This window comes from Chiloscyllium plagiosum, chromosome 4 (assembly GCF_004010195.1).
Source record: "Chiloscyllium plagiosum isolate BGI_BamShark_2017 chromosome 4, ASM401019v2, whole genome shotgun sequence".
Taxonomy (NCBI): Eukaryota; Metazoa; Chordata; class Chondrichthyes; order Orectolobiformes; family Hemiscylliidae; genus Chiloscyllium; species Chiloscyllium plagiosum.
In genome coordinates this window covers 15,314,591-15,333,949 of record NC_057713.1, presented here as the reverse complement: position 1 = coordinate 15,333,949, position 19,359 = coordinate 15,314,591, and the positions used below count along the sequence as shown (strand labels likewise).

General features: G+C 38.5%; 1 protein-coding gene across 2 annotated transcripts in view; it reads left to right on the top strand.

Moving 5' to 3' along the window:
* The window catches only part of vapal (VAMP (vesicle-associated membrane protein)-associated protein A, like), an 81,428-nt gene extending 62,709 nt beyond the window's left edge, over window positions 1-18,719 (top strand). Inside the window, exons 4-7 of one of the 2 annotated variants that reach the window (XM_043687757.1) lie at window positions 2,064-2,144; window positions 8,892-9,071; window positions 9,960-10,005; window positions 17,954-18,017. In XM_043687757.1, the coding sequence (XP_043543692.1) occupies window positions 2,064-2,144; window positions 8,892-9,071; window positions 9,960-9,989 (291 nt within the window). In that variant the 3' untranslated portion in view covers window positions 9,990-10,005; window positions 17,954-18,017. Of the gene's footprint in view, window positions 1-2,063; window positions 2,145-8,891; window positions 9,072-9,959; window positions 10,006-17,953 lie in introns of both variants that reach the window. The other variant, XM_043687756.1, reaches the window with a different exon arrangement.
* The last annotated feature ends 640 nt before the right edge of the window (window positions 18,720-19,359 follow it).

Here is a 19,359-nt window from a genome sequence, read left to right as displayed (position 1 = left end):
CCTGGGGAGTGTTGCTGAACAAAGAGACCTTGGAGAGCAGGTTCATAGCTCCTTGAAAGTAGAGTCGCAGGTAGATAGGATAGTGAAGAAGGTGTTTGGTATGCTTTCCTTTATTGGTCAGAGTATTGAGTACAGGAGTTGGGAGGTCATGTTGTGGCTGTGGTTGGTTAGGCCACTGTTGGAATATTGCATGCAGTTCTGGTCGTCTTCCTATCGGAAAGATGTTGTGAAACTTGAAAGGGTTCAGAAAAGATTTACAAGTATGTTGCCAGGGTTGGAGGATTTGAGCTGTAAGGAGAAGCTGAACAGGCTGGGATTGTTTTCCCTGCAGCGTCGGAGGCTGAGGGGTGACGTTATAGAGGTTTACAAAATTATGAGTGGCATGAATAGAATAAATAGACAAAGTCTTTTCCCTGGTTTGGGGGGAGTCCAGAACTAGAGGGCATAGATTTAGGGTGAGAGTGGAAATATATAAAAGAGACCTACGGGACAACGTTTTCACACAGAGGGTGGTATGTGTACGGAATGAGCTGCCAGAGGAAGTGGTGGAGGCTGGTACAATTACAACATTTAAAAGGCGTTTGGATGGGTATGTGAATAGGAAGGGTTTGGAGAGATATGGGCTAAGTGCTGGCAGGTGGGATCAGATTGGGTTGGGATAACTGGTCGGCATGAACGGGTTGGACCGAAGGATCTGTTTTCGTGCTGTATGTCTCTATGACTCTATAATGGTGAATAAAAACACAGCAGGCCTTAGTTGACTCATTTTTGAGATGTGAGCGCGGCCTGTACCATCATTTATTGTTCATTCCTTAATTGCCCTTGAGAAGGTGTTGGTGAGTCACCTTGACCTGCTGTAATCTTTGCAGTTTAGGCTCATCAACTGTACTGTTAGATAAGGAGGGTTATTGTCCAACAGGTTTCTTTAAAATCATGAGATTTTGAATTCTTCACTTGACAAAGAGGCGGAACTCTGAAGGCTTGTGATTTCAAATAAAACTGTTGGATTATAACCTGGTGTCCAAAATCAACTCCACAACATAAGGTGGTTAAGGATTTTCATGAGCAACAGTGAAGGACTGATACATTTCCAGAACAGGATGATCAAAGTTTGAGAGTTACTTGGAAGTGGTGGTGCTTTCAGTGCCAACTGCCCTTGTTTTTCCAGATAGTAGAGGTCACTGATTTGGAAACTGCTATCAAAGCAGCCTTTACACATCACTGCAGTGCATTTTGTTGATACTATTATAGTGGATGGAAGGAATGAATATTTTAAGATGGTGAATGGGGTGCTTTTACTCCTGGATGATATTGAGCTGTTTGTGTTATTGGAGCTGCACTCATCCTGACAAGTACTCTGTCATGCTCTTGACTTGTACTATGTTGATGATTGTCAGACTTTGATGAGTCTGGTAATGAGTTACTTCCTGCTGTATTCTCAGCCTCTGACTTTCCCCTGTGGCTGTATTTGTTTCTGGTTAGTGGTAAACCCCAGGGTGTTGATGGTGGGGCATTTTATTGTGGTTTTACTGTTCGAACATTCCCCTTGTTGGGGATGGTCACTTCCTCGTGCTTGTCTGAGGTGCATGTTACTTACCATCAGTCTATCCTGAATGTTCAAGCTTTGCTGCATTTGGAAATGGACTGCTTCATTAGGAAAGGAGTCATGAATGGTACTGAATATTGGGCAGTCATCAGCAAAACGCCCTACTTCTGAAGTTGAAATGGAAAGAATGAGGCATCTTTTATTTTTTAATTAAAAACTTAAAATTTTTAATTCACCTGTAAGTCTGCCATTTTACATTCAATGTAGTAATTTTGGGGTGAGATTCTTCAGATCTTTGGCAAATTTCCACTTTAGAGTTGCCCTTTTTTTAATTAAAAGCTCATGAAATACACTATTGAAACACCATTAGGATATACGCCAAGTGGTCTTGGGAGTGCACTGTTAAATAGTTTGGTCAGAGACCCTCCCTTTCAGTTATACAATCTGTGGTAATACATTTCACATGATGATGCCTGTGCCCAAGTATTATTTACATAGACTTATTTGTTTTCTTTAGTGGAAAGATGCAAAACCTGAAGATCTTATGGATTCTAAACTCAGATGTGTCTTTGAGTTGCCTGCAGAGAATGAGAAATCGGTAAGAAGAAATTTGAGAGTCAAAATCTATTTTCACTTGATTTTGCAAGATTACTTTTCATTTATTTTCCATGTTGAATTGATGTAAATTTTTATCCTTGTACATTTATTGCTATCTGATTGCACAGCACAAAACATGTGACTGTCGAGTTCTAGTTGCTTTACAAAGAACATCAAACAGTATTGCACAGGAGCTAGTTCCATTAGCCCACCGTGGTCTATACTATTCTGAACTAAATCCTTGTGTTCACACATGGTCCATATCCCTCCATTCCCTGCCTGTTCATGTTTCTATCTAACAGTCTCTTAGACATTGCTATTGTATTTGTTTCTACCACCTCCCCTGGCAACCTATTCCAGGCACCTGACAACATCTGTGTAAAACAACGTTGCCTTGCACATTTCCTTTAAACTTTCCCCCTTTCAATTTAAACCTATGCCCTCTAGTATTTTGTTTAACACAAATGTAAATAACTCCAGATCATGTTTTGCTTTTGCTCCCTGAATAATCTGAAAATGTTGCTTTTGAGAAATTGTTTAATTATTGAATGTGCATATTTCTTTGCATGTTGCATGTGCATAGTGTATTTTAAAATCTAGTTAATTTTTCAACTGTTGCATTTCCTGTTCTTGTTTTTTTTTGTATTAAAGTAGCATTGGTTCCAAAATGTCTGGTTGGGAATATCCTGCACATTTCTATTGCCTGGTTTGAAGCTGAAGTAACTATTCAAAGTTAGGACTTCCAACTTCTTTATTCCTTTGAATTGATAAAACATGCAAATGTGATCGAAATCCTTCTTGAGTTATTTTCTACTGTTCTACCAGTTATTAATGTGTCCAGTCAACTACTTTAAAGAAATATTCAATTTTTCAAAGTGTTCACTTTTTGATGTGTATTGCTTTGAATTACTGTTGTTATTGTATACCCTTAAAATATTTGATTCGGAAATAATTAGTAATACAAATTTTGCAGACTTTAACATTTTTGTACCAGACTTTTGTTGATAAAGAATAGATCTCAAACAGCGAAGGGCCACATTTTCTAATCATTATTAATTCCATTATTTCCTGTGCTATCATAAATTAGCTGATATACTCATGTCTTATGTACTAGTACTAGTTTTTTCAGATTACTTTGAGGTAAAGCAGGTATTTCCTATGATTTATTTAACAGAAGTGCTGCTAGCGCATGCAAGCATACTAAATTGAAGATTGAGTCTATTACCTCATATACTAGATATTAATCCAGTATTGTTTCTCGGTTTATCTTAGTGCAAGTTGGAATCCCAAATGTGGGAGAGCGAAAAGATAATCGTGGTACCTTTTGATTTTATACCACTTTAAATGGGCACTATATTAAACTTTCATTTGATCACCATTGTGCTTTATTTGAAATCCTGATGACATTACTAAAACAAAAACTTTTATATAATTGATTCAACGAGTGCAGATATGAAGCTTTCAAGATTAATGAATAACTTGGCTTATAAGAAGGGCATGCATTTTATTATATTGGGCAAATGTGATTGTTTATATTTGTTTAAAATATTTTCCCTCCCCTTCTGTAAATATGCCATTGGTAACAGTGGACAAAACTTATGTCAACTTATTGGATTATTTGAATCAAGACCAGCAGAGGAGTGTGCAATTCATCTGATATACTAAAAGGCCTCGCAAAGAAAGAAATGCAAGCTCTGCTTATAAGAGTCGTAAGAGAAGCTAGTTATTATTGCATGTATCTACCTGAAGTTTTTGTTTTCTATATAGCAGAACGAGATTGTAGAATGCGACCCATTAGACAGTGGTTTAGACACCCCGTTAGGTACAGCAAAGATGGATCTGCATAGCTTTGTGCACTATTATGACAGTGGCCGACTGCCTCCACGTGCTGTACCCACATCAGGAAATGGTCTCAGGTTTCACACTCCAATCCGTGGTGGCATTCGTCAGACTCCAATCAGTGGTAGCCATAGAAGTGACCTGCAGGGATTTGTATCTGCCCCAGCCAGTGACACCAGAGTACAAAAGGTCCAGGTCTGTTCTAGTTAGCAACTAGTTCAGTTTAGGATTAATGCAAGTATTGCAGCAAGAATCGTACAGTGGATTCCTGTTGTCACGTTTGCGACTAATGAGGGTAAAATGATGCTCGCTCTGTATGTAGTTTCTTTGGAGGAAACAATTCGAGTTTAATCATTCTGCAATCTAATTAAAATGAGACGGCCTTTTCTCAGATGGCTGCTGCTGCAGTATAAAAGGCATATTATTTTCTTCTCCCATTTTAAGGGAGCAGTGAGCACTCATCTGACTGGTGTGACAAACATTGAATTGACAGTTTTAAAAATTGGCAAAGACAATAAGAGGAGTCCACTGTTCTTCTGGTTGCATATATTTTTGACATTTTTGCAGAAGGTGATAGGGTTTTACAAATTCTGAATCATAGGCCTGTAGGTATGTATAAATAATGGGTTAAATAAAATTAAATAATATATATTCAATGTGAAATTTCTATTTTATTATTTGAACCTGCACATTTACAGTTGAACAATGTTCAGCAGAAAATGTTAAACAGCATTTAGAGGTGCAATGTCTTGTTTGACAATTCTACTCTTACGGTTTTAAGTAATAACTAGGGAATATTTATAATCCAAATATTTAATAATTATTTGGTATTTCCAAACATTGCTATATTCCTCTTAATAAAAAACTAAAATAATTCATAGTATGCTGGCTGAGAAAGATGTAGCAGTCAATTTATTTTAATCACTATTTAAATATTGCAGTGATGAAAAAAATTCAAAGTTAATTAAATAACTATAGCTAAGTCAATTTGATATGGGAGGGCATGTGTATGAGCTGTAAATACAATATTGATTTTTGGGAATAGGTTTTTCTTTAAGTTGTAATGTGTGAGCCAAAATAGTCAAAATATTTAAAGTTCTGGATCAGTGGTACTGGAAGAGCACAGCAATTCAGGCAGCATCCGACGAGCAGCAAAATCAACGTTTCGGGCAAAAGCCCTTCATCAGGAAATTTCATGATGAAGGGCTTTTGCCCGAAACGTCGATTTTGCTGCACGTCGGATGCTGCCTGAATTGCTGTGCTCTTCCAGCACCACTGATCCAGAATCTGGTTTTCAGCATCTGCAGTCATTGTTTTTACCTCTAAATATTTAAAGTGCCTACTCTGTACACTGGGGTTCATGTTAAAATAGTTGATCTATAGGTTCTAGGAAGAGTATCTTGCAACAGTGCAATGAAGTAATGAATTCTTCATTAAGATGGAGGATGACAGTGTTGATTCTTAGACTAGGGTCCTGAATCTAAATAATGGAAACCAAAGTGGTGTGAGGGTTGAGTTGGTTATGATTGAGGAATGTTAGTTAAAGGGATGATGGGTAGATAGGCATTTAAAGTGCGTGGAGGAACTGCACCAATTGTTCATTGATGTCTGGCACAAAATAAAATGGGAAAGTTGGCCTTAGAATTACCAACAAGAGAAATTAGAGAGGGTTAGATCCAGACGAGGGATATTAGCTACAAAAAAAAATCTGAGGATTGGAACAGTTTTTAGATTTCGGCAAAGGAAGACGCAGGGATTGACTAAGAGGAGGAAAATAGAGTACTTGAGCAGGTTAGAGGGGAGCATAAAAATTGATTGTAAAAGCTATTGTACATATGTGAAGTGAAGGTTACTGAAGACAATTGTAGGTTCCTTACAACAAGAAACAGGATAAGTAACAATGGGGAGCAAAGAGATGGCAGACAAATTAAGTACATACTTTAGTTCTGTCTTCACAAATGAGGATACAAACAATCTTTAATGAGAAATACAGGGTCTAATGAGAGGAAGAAACAGAAGAATACCAGTATTAGTGGGGAAATAGTGATTGAGAGGTTGATGGGACTAAATTAAATATGCACAATCCTGAGTCATTTTAGAGTAGTTAATGAAGTGACCCCAGAAATAGTTGGATGCAATGGCTATCTTTTAAAATTATTTGGACTCTAGAACAGTTTGTGTGAATTGGAGGGTAGGCAATCTAATCTCAAGCCTTTGACAAGGTTCCATATGGTGGACCAATTAGTAAAGTTAGGGTTAGAGTGGTGCTGGAAAAGGACAGCAGGTCAGGCAGCATCTGAGAAGCAGGAAAATCGACGTTTCGGGCAAAAGCCCTTCATCAGGAATTCAGGGTGAGCTTGCTATTGGATGCATAATTGGCTTAATGGCTTGAGACAGTAATGTTGGAGGGTTGCTTTTTGGTCTAGAGACCTGTGACTACTGGTGTTTGGTTCTGGGTTCTCTGTTGTTTGTCATTTATATAAATGATTTGGATGAGAATAGAGAAGTTATGGTTAGTAAGTTTGTGGATATTGGTGGCATAGTAGACAGTGGAGAAGGTCTGCTAAGATTACAAAGGGATCTTGATTAAATGGGTCAATGGGCTGAAAAATGGCAGATGGTGTTCAATAAGGATAAATGCAAAGTATTTATCAACAAAGAAAGCTATAGTGTGATAGAACGGAGGGAACTTGGGGTGCAGGTACATAATTCTTTGAAGTTTGTGTCACATATAGACAGGGTGGTTAAAAGGGTGTATGACATGTTTGCCTTTATTGCTCAGTCCTTAGAGCATAGGAGTTGGGAAGTCAGGTTGAGGTTGTAAAGGACATTGGTGAGGCCTGTTCTGGAATATTGTGTGCACTTCTGGTTGTCCAGTTTTAGGTTGCATATTATCAAGCTGGAGAGGGTTCAGAAGAGATTTACTAGGATGTTGCTGGGTATGGAAGGTTTGAGTTATAAAGAAAGGCAGGATAAGCTAGGACATTTTTCAGTGGAGCATAGGAGTTTTAGAGGCAACCTTATAGAAGTTCATAAAATAATGAGAAGTATAGATAAGGGAAAAGACACCTACCATTATCTCTAGGAAGATTTCAAGACTAGTAGGCATATTTTTAGTCAGAGAAGAGGGATTTTAAAAAATATACAAAGGGCAAATTTTTTATACAGAGGGTGGTTCGCTTGTGGAATGAACTTCCTGAGGAAGTGCCGCGTGCGGGTACGATTATAACATTTAAAAGACATTTGGATAGATACATGAATAGGAAGGGTTTGGAGGGATATGAGCCAAGAATAGGCAGGTTGGACTAGTTTACTTTGGGATTGTATTCTGCATGGACTGGTTGGACCAAACATGCTGTATGACTCTGATACTACTGGAAATAAAAAGGTGTAGAGAAAACAGGAAATTATAGACTGGATAGCTTGACATTGGTTGTGGGGAAAATGCTGCAGTCCATGATAAAATGTTTAGGAATAGAGCACTGAGAAAACAGTGAAATGATCAGATAGTCGACAAAGGTTTATGAAAGGGAAGTCATATTTGACAAATCTACTCGAATTTTTTAAAGGTGTTGGTAGTAGAGTTGGAAAGGGGGAGACAGCGGATGTGGACTTTCTGAAGGCCTTCAGTAAGGTCTAAAATAGATTAACATGTAAAATTAAAGTGCATGGGACTGGGGTTTCCAGACTGACATGGATAGAGAGCTGATTGGCAGGTAGTCATTTTCAAATCGCAAGCAGTGACTAGTACGGTACTGCAGGGATCAGTTCCAGACCCTGATATTTGCAATATATGTTAATGATTTAGCTGAGGCAGTTTGCAGCCAACACAAAGCTGGGTGGGAGGATGCAGAGATGCTTTGATGTGATTTGGACAAGTGGGCAAATGCATGGCAAATGAAATGTAATATGGATAAATGTAAGGTTATCCATTTTTGTAAAAACATGAACATGGGTTATCTAAATTACGATAGATTGTAAAAGGAGAGGTGCTACGAGATTGGGTATTGTTGTATGAAGAGCTTATGCTCAAAATGTCAACTGTCCTGCTTCTCGGATGCTGCCTGACTGGCTGTGCTGTTCCACTGCCACACTTTTTGACTCTGATCTCCAGCATCTCCAGTCCTCACTTTCTCCTGGGTATCCTTGTACATTAGTTATTGAAAGTAAGCATACGAGTGTAGTGCCTCTTGAACAAAACAAATAATATGTTGGCCTTTATAGCAAGATTATTGGAGTATAGATGTAGGTATGTCTTGTTGCAATTGTACAGGACCTTGGTGAGACTGCACCTTGAGTACTGTGTGCAGTTTTGGTTTCCTTATGTAAGGGGTCAGGCTGATTCTTGGTACAGGAGGACTGGCAAATGAAGAGAGACTAGATTGGTTAGGGCTATTTACAGTAGAGTTTAGAAGATGTCAGAGAGTTAGGATATCTTAGAAATCTATAAAATTGTAACAGGACTAAACAAGATGAATGTAGGAAGGATGTTCCTGATGACCAGGTGGTCCAAAAAGCAGGGTCAGAGTTTAAGGATAAAGGAGTACGCCACTTAGGACTGAGATGAGGAGAACCTGTGGAATTCTCTGCTACAAAAGCAAGTGAGGCTGAAACATTTAATGTTTTCAGTGAGGTTAAATATAGTGCGTAGGGCAATAGATATCCAAGATTATGGGGAGAAAGCGGGAAGAGGATATTGAGTTGGCTGATCAGCTATGATCATATTGAATGGCAGAGCAGCTAAAAGGGTCGATCAGCCTACGCCCATGTTCTCTATTTCTTGTAAATGTCTGGAGTATTGTTTAAGATATTTGTTATGCTTTACACTGCTGTACTTCATTTATGTCTAAACAAGTTTTTAAAAATACTTTTAAGTATAAATAATACTCCCTTTTAAAAATGTTTGCAGAATGATATTGAAGTGAATAAAGCTGCTACAGTAACGAATGCACCTAAATCTGATGGACCGGCAATGCCAAAATCTGCCAGTATTTCAATGGATGACACTGAAGTGCGGAAACTAGTTGAAGAATGCAAGAGGCTTCAAGTTGAGTTGGCAAAAATGACAGATGAGAATCGACAACTGAAAGTAAGCTTTTATGAACCATACAAAAAGCTTTGCATGGTATAACACATTCATTCCTGGAGGTATGTCAAGATATGTTGGCAGAAGGATGTTGCTCTTAATCTGAGCAGTTAATACCAAATACTGGAACCATTCGAACTGGTGCAATGTATGAGGTGTTCGGAGGTTGAAAGGGAAAGGATTCCTTCTGCATCGTGCTAATGTACCCCATTTCAGATTGATCAAAGAGTGGCTTCTTCTCTATATACAGAATGGAGTAATGTTCCCTTTAAAAATTCAGTTTCGTCACTTGCTTTTGTTTCCTGTTGTGTTTTACATTTCCGGTGCATATCCGTCTGACAAATAGATCATTTGCTTCCATTGCTCCACAAGATTTGTTAGCTGAAGGGTGCATGATTGTAATGCATGCACTTTCCTCTCCTACCCCAAGAATCAGTGTAATCGGCTGATCTAGGTGATTATGGAACTTGGGTATATTATTAGGACGTGTACAAAGCTGGTTGAGTAAGTTGATATACCAACGTAGTATGCCACGCAATTACAAGTGTGAGCTTGTCTTCTACTGTCACATTGCACCAGCATGTTAATTTGTTGATTCATCATGAATATACCCTCAGACAAAGTATAGAAATATTATTTCGTGAAGACTATACACAATATGCATTATAATACAGAATTGGGTTAACGTTAGAGGGCTATTCTAATTCTGCTTAACAATGAGCTTTGTTTTTTTTCTGAGATGCTGTGCATTCTCCTTGTCATGGCTTTGACTTTATAGTCATGCTCCAGCACTTCAGTGAAACAAATATTCACGAGCCTTGATTGAGTGCCTGCAGGTTTATTAGAATGGGATTCCTTTCAGCTGAACTCAAATTTTTTTTGTCAATTTAGGTCCAAGCGTGCACTTTCAGAAGTTATTGAGTAATGTCAGGAGCAGGTATTCTTGCGGTTTCCTTTTCATTTGCACTGCCAATGGTTAACATTTTTGTTGCAACCTAATGTCGGTCAACAAATTCAACTGCTATATTTTACATTTTTATGATCCGGTTTAGCAGAGTTTACCTGATTATTTTGATATTCTGTAAGCATAGGATTAACAGCATGCACTTGCTATAATTGATTCAGTTTAGACTTGCAATACAGAAAGTTAGTCATTGAGCTGTGTATACTGTTGTAGGAAAATGGTCTTAGAGATAAAGCTGGTAACATGAAGCATTGTGATAGTCAATAAATGATAAAATTTTCACTACAGCGTTAATTGGGTCCCCTTAGATATACATAGCAGATTTAACTGCTTATGTTTTCTTGGAAATGTGCTTGTATCTGTGCATCTAAAAGCGCCTTTGCCGTGCAGCAGGGTGAGAAATGTAGATTTATGTTGGATCAGACACTGCAATTTGGGGAAGAAAAAATTGATCTGTCAATTCATTTGTGTGAAACCAAGTACTTTGATGTGCTTTCTTTGCAAGTTTTCTTTTGCAGTATTTCATTCATATGTTTATAGTTGACACTAGAGAAGGAGGGAGTCATGTGTTAATCAATACGAGCATTTTAACAAACATTTGAAATCCATTCAGTGAAAAAAAAATGTAAAAGACATATCAAATCAAGGAACAAACCATTTTTTTCACAAAGTAAGTGAATGAAGCTATTTGATGTCATTACAGCAGAGATTGGCATTGATATTCATATTAAGCTAAGCTGTGACATGGGATTCTGTCCACTTTTAAAACAAAGCACAGGTAAAGCCCCTCTGATTTAATAAGCTTGAAAACAACAAAGAAAATTCCAGCACAGGAACAGGCTCTTCGGCTCTCCAAGCCTGCACTGGTTCAGATCCTCTATCTAAACCTGCCGCCTATTTTCTAAGGTTCTGTATCCCTTTGCTCCCTGCCCATTTATGTATCTGTCTAAATAAATCTTAAATGACTCTATCGTTCTCACCCCTCCCACCTCCTCTGGCAACGCGATCCAGGCACCCACCAGCCTCTGTGTGAAGAACTTTCTATGCATATATCCCCTAAACTTTCCCCCCCTTTGAACTCGTAAGTCCTAATAATTTAGTCCTCCTTTCTGTGGTGGTTGGGGGGAGGGGGGGTTGCTTCTTGCTATCCACCCTGTCTACACCTATCATGATTTTGTAGCCCTCAATCAGGTCCCCCATCAAGCTCTGTCTTTGCAATGAAAATAGTCCAAGTCTACTGAAACTCTCCTCCTAGCTAGCACCCTCCATACAAGGCACCATCCTAGTGAACCTCGTCTGCATCCTCTCCACAGCATCCTTTTTGTGGCGACCAGAACTGTGCGCATCATTCCAAATGTGGCTGAACCGAAGTGTTATGCATCTGTAACGTGACCTGCCAACTCTTGTACTCAATACCCCGTCCATTGAAGGAAAGCATGCCCTTTGCCTCCTTGACCACTTTACTGACCTGTGTTGCTACCTTCAGGGAACAATGGACCTGAGCACCCAGATCTCTTTGTACATCAATTTCCCCCAGGGCTTTTCCATTTACTGTATAGTTCGCTCTTGAATTGGATCTTCCAAAATGCATCACCTCGCATTTGTCTGGATTGAAATCCATCTGCCATTTCTCCACCCAGCTTTCCAATTTTTCTATATTCTCTCTCAGCCCCATTTGCTATCTGCTACTCCACCATCAAATTGCTTTCAGTGTGAGGAGGATGAGAATACATGTGGTTGGAAATGTACCATTTCTACACGTGACCTTTATCATCCATTTTACAGTAGGAAATGCACCTTCAATCTCTATCTGGAGTGAAACTAGTGGACTTAGTAAACTTAGTGGAATATTGCTTTGATGCAGTAATACTTTATATTGATCTGACATTGTGATGTTTTCTGAAATATATGTTTTGAAATTTATTTGACACTGAATTTAACAATTGCGAGATACATGCTACTGACCAGTTTGCAAGCCTTATCTGACAAATTATGATTCCTTTTATTCTGCATCTTGCTTTTAAAATCTTGCTTAAGTGCCTTATTGAATTTTTTGGAGATAACAGGGAAAGGAGACTATTGTGATGCAGTAGATGTGATTTGTCCAGATTTGCAAAGGTTTTTGATAATCTAAAATAGATACAGTACAATAGGAGAAAGTGAGGACTGCAGATGCTGGAGATCAGAGTCGAAGAGTGTGGTGCTGGAAAAGCACAGCAGGTCAGGCAGCATCTGAAGAACAGGAGAATCAACGTTCAGGCATGAACCTTTCATCAGGCCTATGCCCGATATGTCGATTCTCCTGCTCCTTGGATGCTGCCTCACCTGCTGTGCTTTTCCAGCACAGCATAATAGATCGATGAATAAGGTCAGAGAAATAGTGACAGAATATAGTGCTATGATAAAAGCAAATTACGACAGATGCTGAAAATCTGAAACAAATATAAACTGTTGGAGAAACCCCGTGGATCCTGGTAACATTTGTGGATAGAGGAAAAACTGAGTTCGTGTTTTGAACCCAGTATGAATCTTGTTTAAACTTCTGAGAATATATTGCTAGCTGACTTCAAGACCGAGTGGCAGATGTGAATAAATAAAATGTTTATTTAGGTGGATGGGAAGTGGTAATTCTTAAGGATCGGTGCTGGGATGATTTCTGTTCAAATGATATTGGAAACAAAGCATCAAAATTTAAATTTGCATCTGACTGTAAATTGAGGTTGGGAAATGGGTGGTCATTGCCAGTTTTGAGCAAGGGCTACAACAAATGACAGAAGTTCATTAATAAACTTGCAGAAAGGTCAAGTAATTGAAATGAAGCTCAGCATTGAGAAGTGTTGTTAGTGAATTTTGGTCGGAAGAACAGGGAGGTCGTCTGTTACTTGGAGGGTGCTAGTCCAGGTGGAATAGAGAACAAAGAATGTTTGAGTTTAAATATATCGATCACTAAAGGTTATGTCAGAGGTTGGCAAGGTCATGCAGTAGGCTTTACTTAGAGGATTAGAATTGAAAAGTAGGCAAGTTAACAAAACCTTGGTTCGTTTCTCATTGTCATATTTTGGGGAAAAAAGTGTACACATGCGGGTGTAGAGTAGATTTATAAGGATGGTACCAAAAATGTGTGAACATGCACATAGGTAACGCTTCGAGAGGCTAGAATCTTTTGTAAAAGGCTGGGGGTGACTAAATAAAAGTTTGGTAAATTACAGAAGATTTTGCTTGAATAGATGCAGGGCTGCACTCATGCAAAAGAGCATAACAAAAGGCTGTCAATGTAAGAAATCTAATATGGAGTTCAAAATTATTTTCTTTACGCAAAAAGTGGTGATGATGTGGAACCCATCACTGGGATAGTTGAAGCAATGAGTAAGTAACTCATTGAAGACGAGCTAGCCAACATACAAGGCAGAAGATTGTTCACACTTAAATTTAAGTGGGGAAATAATGTGAGAAATGTTGAGCGGAGTGTAAATATTCTTGAGATTGGTTGGAACTTGGGGGTACTGTTCAAAAATTAGAGACAACCCTTTAGGACCAATAACAGTTTTTGTTTGAGAGTTGTGCAATTTTGGAACTCTGCCTCATAATGGTAGAAGTGGGATCATTTAATTTTTTTTAAGATGGTACTAGATGTATTCTTGACAGCAAGGAGATCAAGTTTTATTGGGATAGATGGGAATGTGGAATTCAAAATACAAACAGGTTAGCCATGATTTGGAGCAGTGCTGTGAAAGCTGGTGCTTCCAAATAAACCTGTTGGACTATAACCTGGTGTATAACCAAGTCCTAAACTATGAAAGCAACCACCCCAACACACACAAAAGAAGTTTCATCAAGACACTGTTCAAAAGGGCCACAACACACTGCAGTACACCAGAACTGCAAAAAGAAGAAGAACAACACCTATACAATTTATTCGCCAAAAACGGATACCCCCGCAATTTCATCAACAGATACCTAAGGGAAAGACAACGGAATGAGGACATGCCACAACCCAAAGGACTAGCCACACTACCATACATCAAAAACATGTCTGAACTGACAGCCAGACTACTGCGACCACTTGGACTCCTAGCAGCACACAAACCAACAACCACTCAGACAACAACTCACCAGGATGAAGGACCTGATACCCAACATGAGCAAAACCAATGTAGTGTACAAAATCCCAAACAGAGAACAGCCAGGGAATTCCTAGAGGCATGGCACTCATCCACCGATTCAATCAATAAGCACATCGACCGGACCCAATATACCGGCCACTGCAGCGGACAGCTGGAACTGACAACCGGAAGCGGCAGGTACAAATCACTATAAATGCCAAGGAAACATCACAGAAGCGCTTCACAGGAGGCTCCCAAGCACTGAGGATGTCACCTAGACAGGGGACAACAACACAAGTCTACACCACCAATTCCCAGCTCGGCGAACAGAACCACAACAACCTGGTGTTGTGTGATTTTTAACTATGATTTGGAATGGCAGAGCTGGCTGAAAGGGTAGGAGGACCTACTTCGCCTAATTCATGTTATGTATGTTGGGCTGAGTGGCATGTTTGTACTATGCAAATTGTTAAGTAGCAATGTTGCATAATGCCAGGATGATTGAAATTTACTTTGTAATTTAAAATTTATGTTCTTAAACTTTTAATAGCTATTGACTTGGAATGATCTTGCATTCAATCGTTTTTTTCATATAAGTAGCAAGTTCTTTGCTTAAATCTGAATGTCAAAATATTTGTTAAAAATACAGAAACTAGAGGCAGGGATTGGCTGTTCGGCCCTTTGAGTCTGCTCTGCCATTCAGTCTGATTATGCCTGATCCTCTCCCAGTGCCATATTCCGGCTTTCTCGCCATACCCTTTGGTACAAATAATATCTCAATTTATCAGTCTTTTACTTGAATATATTCAGTGACCCAGTTTTCATAGTCTTCTGTGGCAGTGTATTCTATGGTGCCCTTAGGAACTAATTGAGATGTTTCCTTCCATCTCCTAATTCCTAGTTTCGATTTTCTTTTGGGGTTCATATGTCCATCAGGTCCAAGACCGCACTCAACAAGCTTTGATTTCATTGTTGTGTGTGTTGCTGGAAAAGCACAGCAGGTCAGGCAGCATCCGAGGAGCAGGAAAATCAACGTTTCAGGTCGGAGCCTTTCATCAGGATTCTTGATGAGGGGCTCTGGCCTGAAACGTCGATTTTCCTGCTTTTATGTTGCCTGACCTGCTGTGCTTTTCCAGCAACACAGTCTCAGTTCTGATCTCCAGCATCTGCAGATCTCACTGTCTCCAAGTTTTGATTTCAAACAAACCTTACTGAACCAACGGAATCTGGATTAATGGATGGCTTGATTTATCTGCATCCCTGCTGTTTACCATGAAAATTCGAAAACTTTGTCCTTTTTTTATGCCTTAAATGTCAATGTCAACGGTATTCTTTTCACTGAAAGTTATCTAGAATTCCTGTTTGGGTTTTGTTGGCATGATGTAGAGCATTGTGATTAGAATTTAAATCTAGTCACTAATTTTCTCTAACCTGTGCCAAAACAAAAGAAGTCAACAGCTGTTAATCTTGATTTGAAAACTGACCTTCTGCTGAATCAGGTATATTGTGTATTTTTTTTAAACTTTCAAGACTTTCATTCGCCAAGTGGTATCCTGGTGTGAAATAGCTGGCTCTTAGACTTAGTATAGTTGTATACGTGTCGGTTAGCTCCTCTCATTGTGATATTTCACCATTTTCTAGCATGTTATGTAATTCTTTTAAAAATATCAAAATTATCTGTTCCTCAGTTTCTAATACAAATAATTTTAAATTGCAACCATTGATTGTTGTCAGCCAAATTTGCAGTATTCATACCGGTTCCCATACTGTTTTGTTCTTGTCTCCATACTCTTGAGAACTATATCACACTCATTTCAAACCTTTACTGTCCAAGTAGCCATTTTGATACTTGCATCCAAAGTGAGGTAAGATTGATGCAACAACAAATGTTACCTCGAAAATACTTTAGTTTTTTTTTCCTGAAAGCATGGACCAATATATTTTTTACTGTGTGGAGCTCTGGTGTAATTGTTCTCATCCCTTCTAATCTAAAGATTAGATTTATGCTTTTCTCTTTCCTGTCCTTTGGTACCAAGACAGTCTATGTTTTTGTTATTTGGGCTTTATTTTGACTTCCAAATTACCAAGTTTCTTACCAAAATTTTTTTGTTTAAATTTGCATGCTTGACTATTTAGTTAAAGTTGCGCTTCTGTGTTTTGTGTAATTTTTGTAATTTTCTGAAATACAGAAAATAAAATACAGCTTAGCATATAAAAATAGTACATTACAATTGCATCTCCATTCAGTGCTCAATTATTCAAATATCCTGAATTAATGCTTTGTTTGGTTTCATCTTGACTGGTCACTGTAAGAGGTGAGTAGATTAGATTAGATTACCTACAGTGTAGAAACAGGCCCTTCAGCCCAACAAGTCCACACCGCCCCGCCGAAGCGCAACCCACCCATACCCCTACATTTACATTTACCTCTATACCTAACACTACGGGCAATTTAGCATGGCCAATTCACCTAGCCTGCACATCTTTGGACTGTGGGAGGAAACCGGAGCACCCGGAGGAAACCCACGCAGACACGGGGAGAACGTGCAAACTCCACACAGTCAGTTGCCTGAGGCGGGAATTGAACCCGGATCTCTGGCGCTGTGAGGCAGCAGTGCTAACCACTGTGCCACCGTGCCGCCCACGGTTGTGGCCTAATGGTTTTTCTGTTCAAGTTCATAATTTTTGTTAGCATTACCTACTTTTCAGTTCAGCAAATGTGTTACCTTCTGTTTATCAACAACTAAAATCTGTCTGATGGATCCAGATCTCTTAGGATGAAATAAATATTCCTCGCATGAACTAATAGGGTGGTGTTTTCTTCATATTAAGATCTGTTCTTCATTTGTTACTGTTCTAAGCTGAAACACAGAATTTTCTAATTTGAATCATTGTTTTCCGTTTCCACATCTAGGTTTAAATAAAATAATAAATTTTGTCATTCCATGAGTTGTTTTTAAAATCCCGATCGAATCTTTTAGTTACTAACGAAGAATTCAAAGTAGCTCGCACTTGGGCTAAGCCTTACAATATAATGCAACATGAACAGGTATTTGTTGGATGCATAGCATGGTCAAAAAGGTTTTTTTGACTAGAATATTCAATTCTGATAGTTTTCCCTTTTCATTATGGGAAAACTTTAACTTGGGAACTCCTCAAAGATTAACTGATCCCTACATGTTCAGTTTGTGTTCCATTTGAACTAATGATAAAAAGGGGACTGAATCGTATCATTGGAATGTGCTTTCCCTGAGCTTACACTGATACACCTTATTCCCTTTGGTTACCCCACTGCTGCACAAACTTAAGGAATGAAAATATGGGAAAGGATCTGACTAATAAATGACTCATCAGCCTTTATAATTAGACAATTCAAATCTTTGTCCTAATATGCGTGTGTTTAATTTTTTTTGGACTGTAGTCTTAGTCTCTGCTGTCTGGCCTTTTGAAATCATGGTGCCAAAAGCACATCTGATTTTTTATTTATGTCAAATGTACTCAAGACCTGGTTACTTGGTGCACAGACAGGCCAGTGATAGCCTCTTGCATAGAGAAGTACACAGCTTCCAATTAATGTTTGTAGTTGACCAGTTTGGAGGATGGCTTTAATGAAATGTATAACATTTATTTTAAAAGAATGAAAATAAGGTTACTGTGCTGTTGCAGTTGTAAATTAGTGGGCCACAACTTAGTGCTAACATCTAAATGGCTATTAAGGTAAAATTAAATTATCACTAATTGCACTAATTATAACAGTTTGAAATGTTGATTATTGCTGTGATTTTTCAATTGTAATTCTCTTATTTTGTTCTCTTTAGGATGATGGACTGAGGCTGAGGAAGGCAGCTCAGTCAGGCAACCCAGTGTCTTCCACATCTAGTGTTACACTCAGAGACAACGGTTCCACTGCTCTTCCCTCCCTCCTTGTTGTAATTGCAGCCATTTTCATTGGATTCTTTCTAGGAAAATTCGTCTTGTAGAGGAAGCATGCGAGTTATTGAGGCCTGAAATGTTCTGTTGATCTGCCATATCATTGGTAGTATGGCTCACAGTGACCATGTTTGTGTACAGCATCTTACAGGCCTTGCCTTTAATGATCTCACGGTTAGAACACAAATTACTTTCAGTTCTTGGATAATTGGAGTTGTACATTGTCAAATACATCAATAGCAGCTGTCTCAACGTTTTACATAAAGGTCCTTGGAAATAATGAGTTGTTCTCTCTGTGGTTTAATAAGAGTTGAATGAAATGTTAAGTGTCTTGTAAATGTTATTTTAATCCTTTTAAATTTTGTTACCTGTTGCTGGATTACCTCTTGAAATTCATTTTATAGTCAGGTTGCTCATGCCACTTGTTTACCAGTGATGAAAGATGTGCTGAAGAAAAGGTGCCTCCTTGTAAATTACAATGCCCCTCCCCTCTCCATTCCTTGCTGCTGAAGGCTGACGAGTTTAAAAATGCAAAGTTTATCCCTAGCTACAGAAACATCCCCCCTGTGAGGCAAATGTTGATTTGAAAGATCTCCATTCTTACCAATCCTGTCCCATGGTATTTAACAAAAATAAAATCTTTAACATGTTAAACTATTGTGTATTTTTTCTGTCTCTCTTATTTCGGCAAGTGTACCTCAGTTTCTTGTCATTGAGTATGTGGAATTTATGGATTTAAATACTTTTGTTAAAATGTTGCTTTGTTATTGCTCTCTTTCTCTCTCTCATTTTCTCCTCTCCCTGGCAAGTCTTCATTCCGTAAACTATTCCTAGTAAAAGGTGACCTGCTACTGGTGCTGCTGTTTGATCAGCTGGCCCAAGTGGCATGAGTTGACTTGCCCTGTAGTTATATTTCTTTGTCTCTCCCAGAGAAATTATGTCCCACTGTATTGGGAAGAGTCTGTGTTGTACCACATGACATAATCCAAATTAAGGCCATTGCCATCCTTTCAAACCCTTGTGTTCACAAAGTCTGGTACTGACTTATAATGTATAAGACAGTGGTTTTCTTTATTTGAAATAATTATGTTTTATGATGTAGATTGTAGAATTATTATTTGATAATTCTACTTGTCTGTGAATTAAGTTTTATATTTTCATCATCATCTGTCATGTTAAATTTGGATAACCATTGTGGTACATCTCCTATTCATGTACAGTTACTATATAGCAAACAGAATGCACTCAATAAAGTGCCTATTGCCCTTGAACAAGCAAGAGTTGTGGTACAATA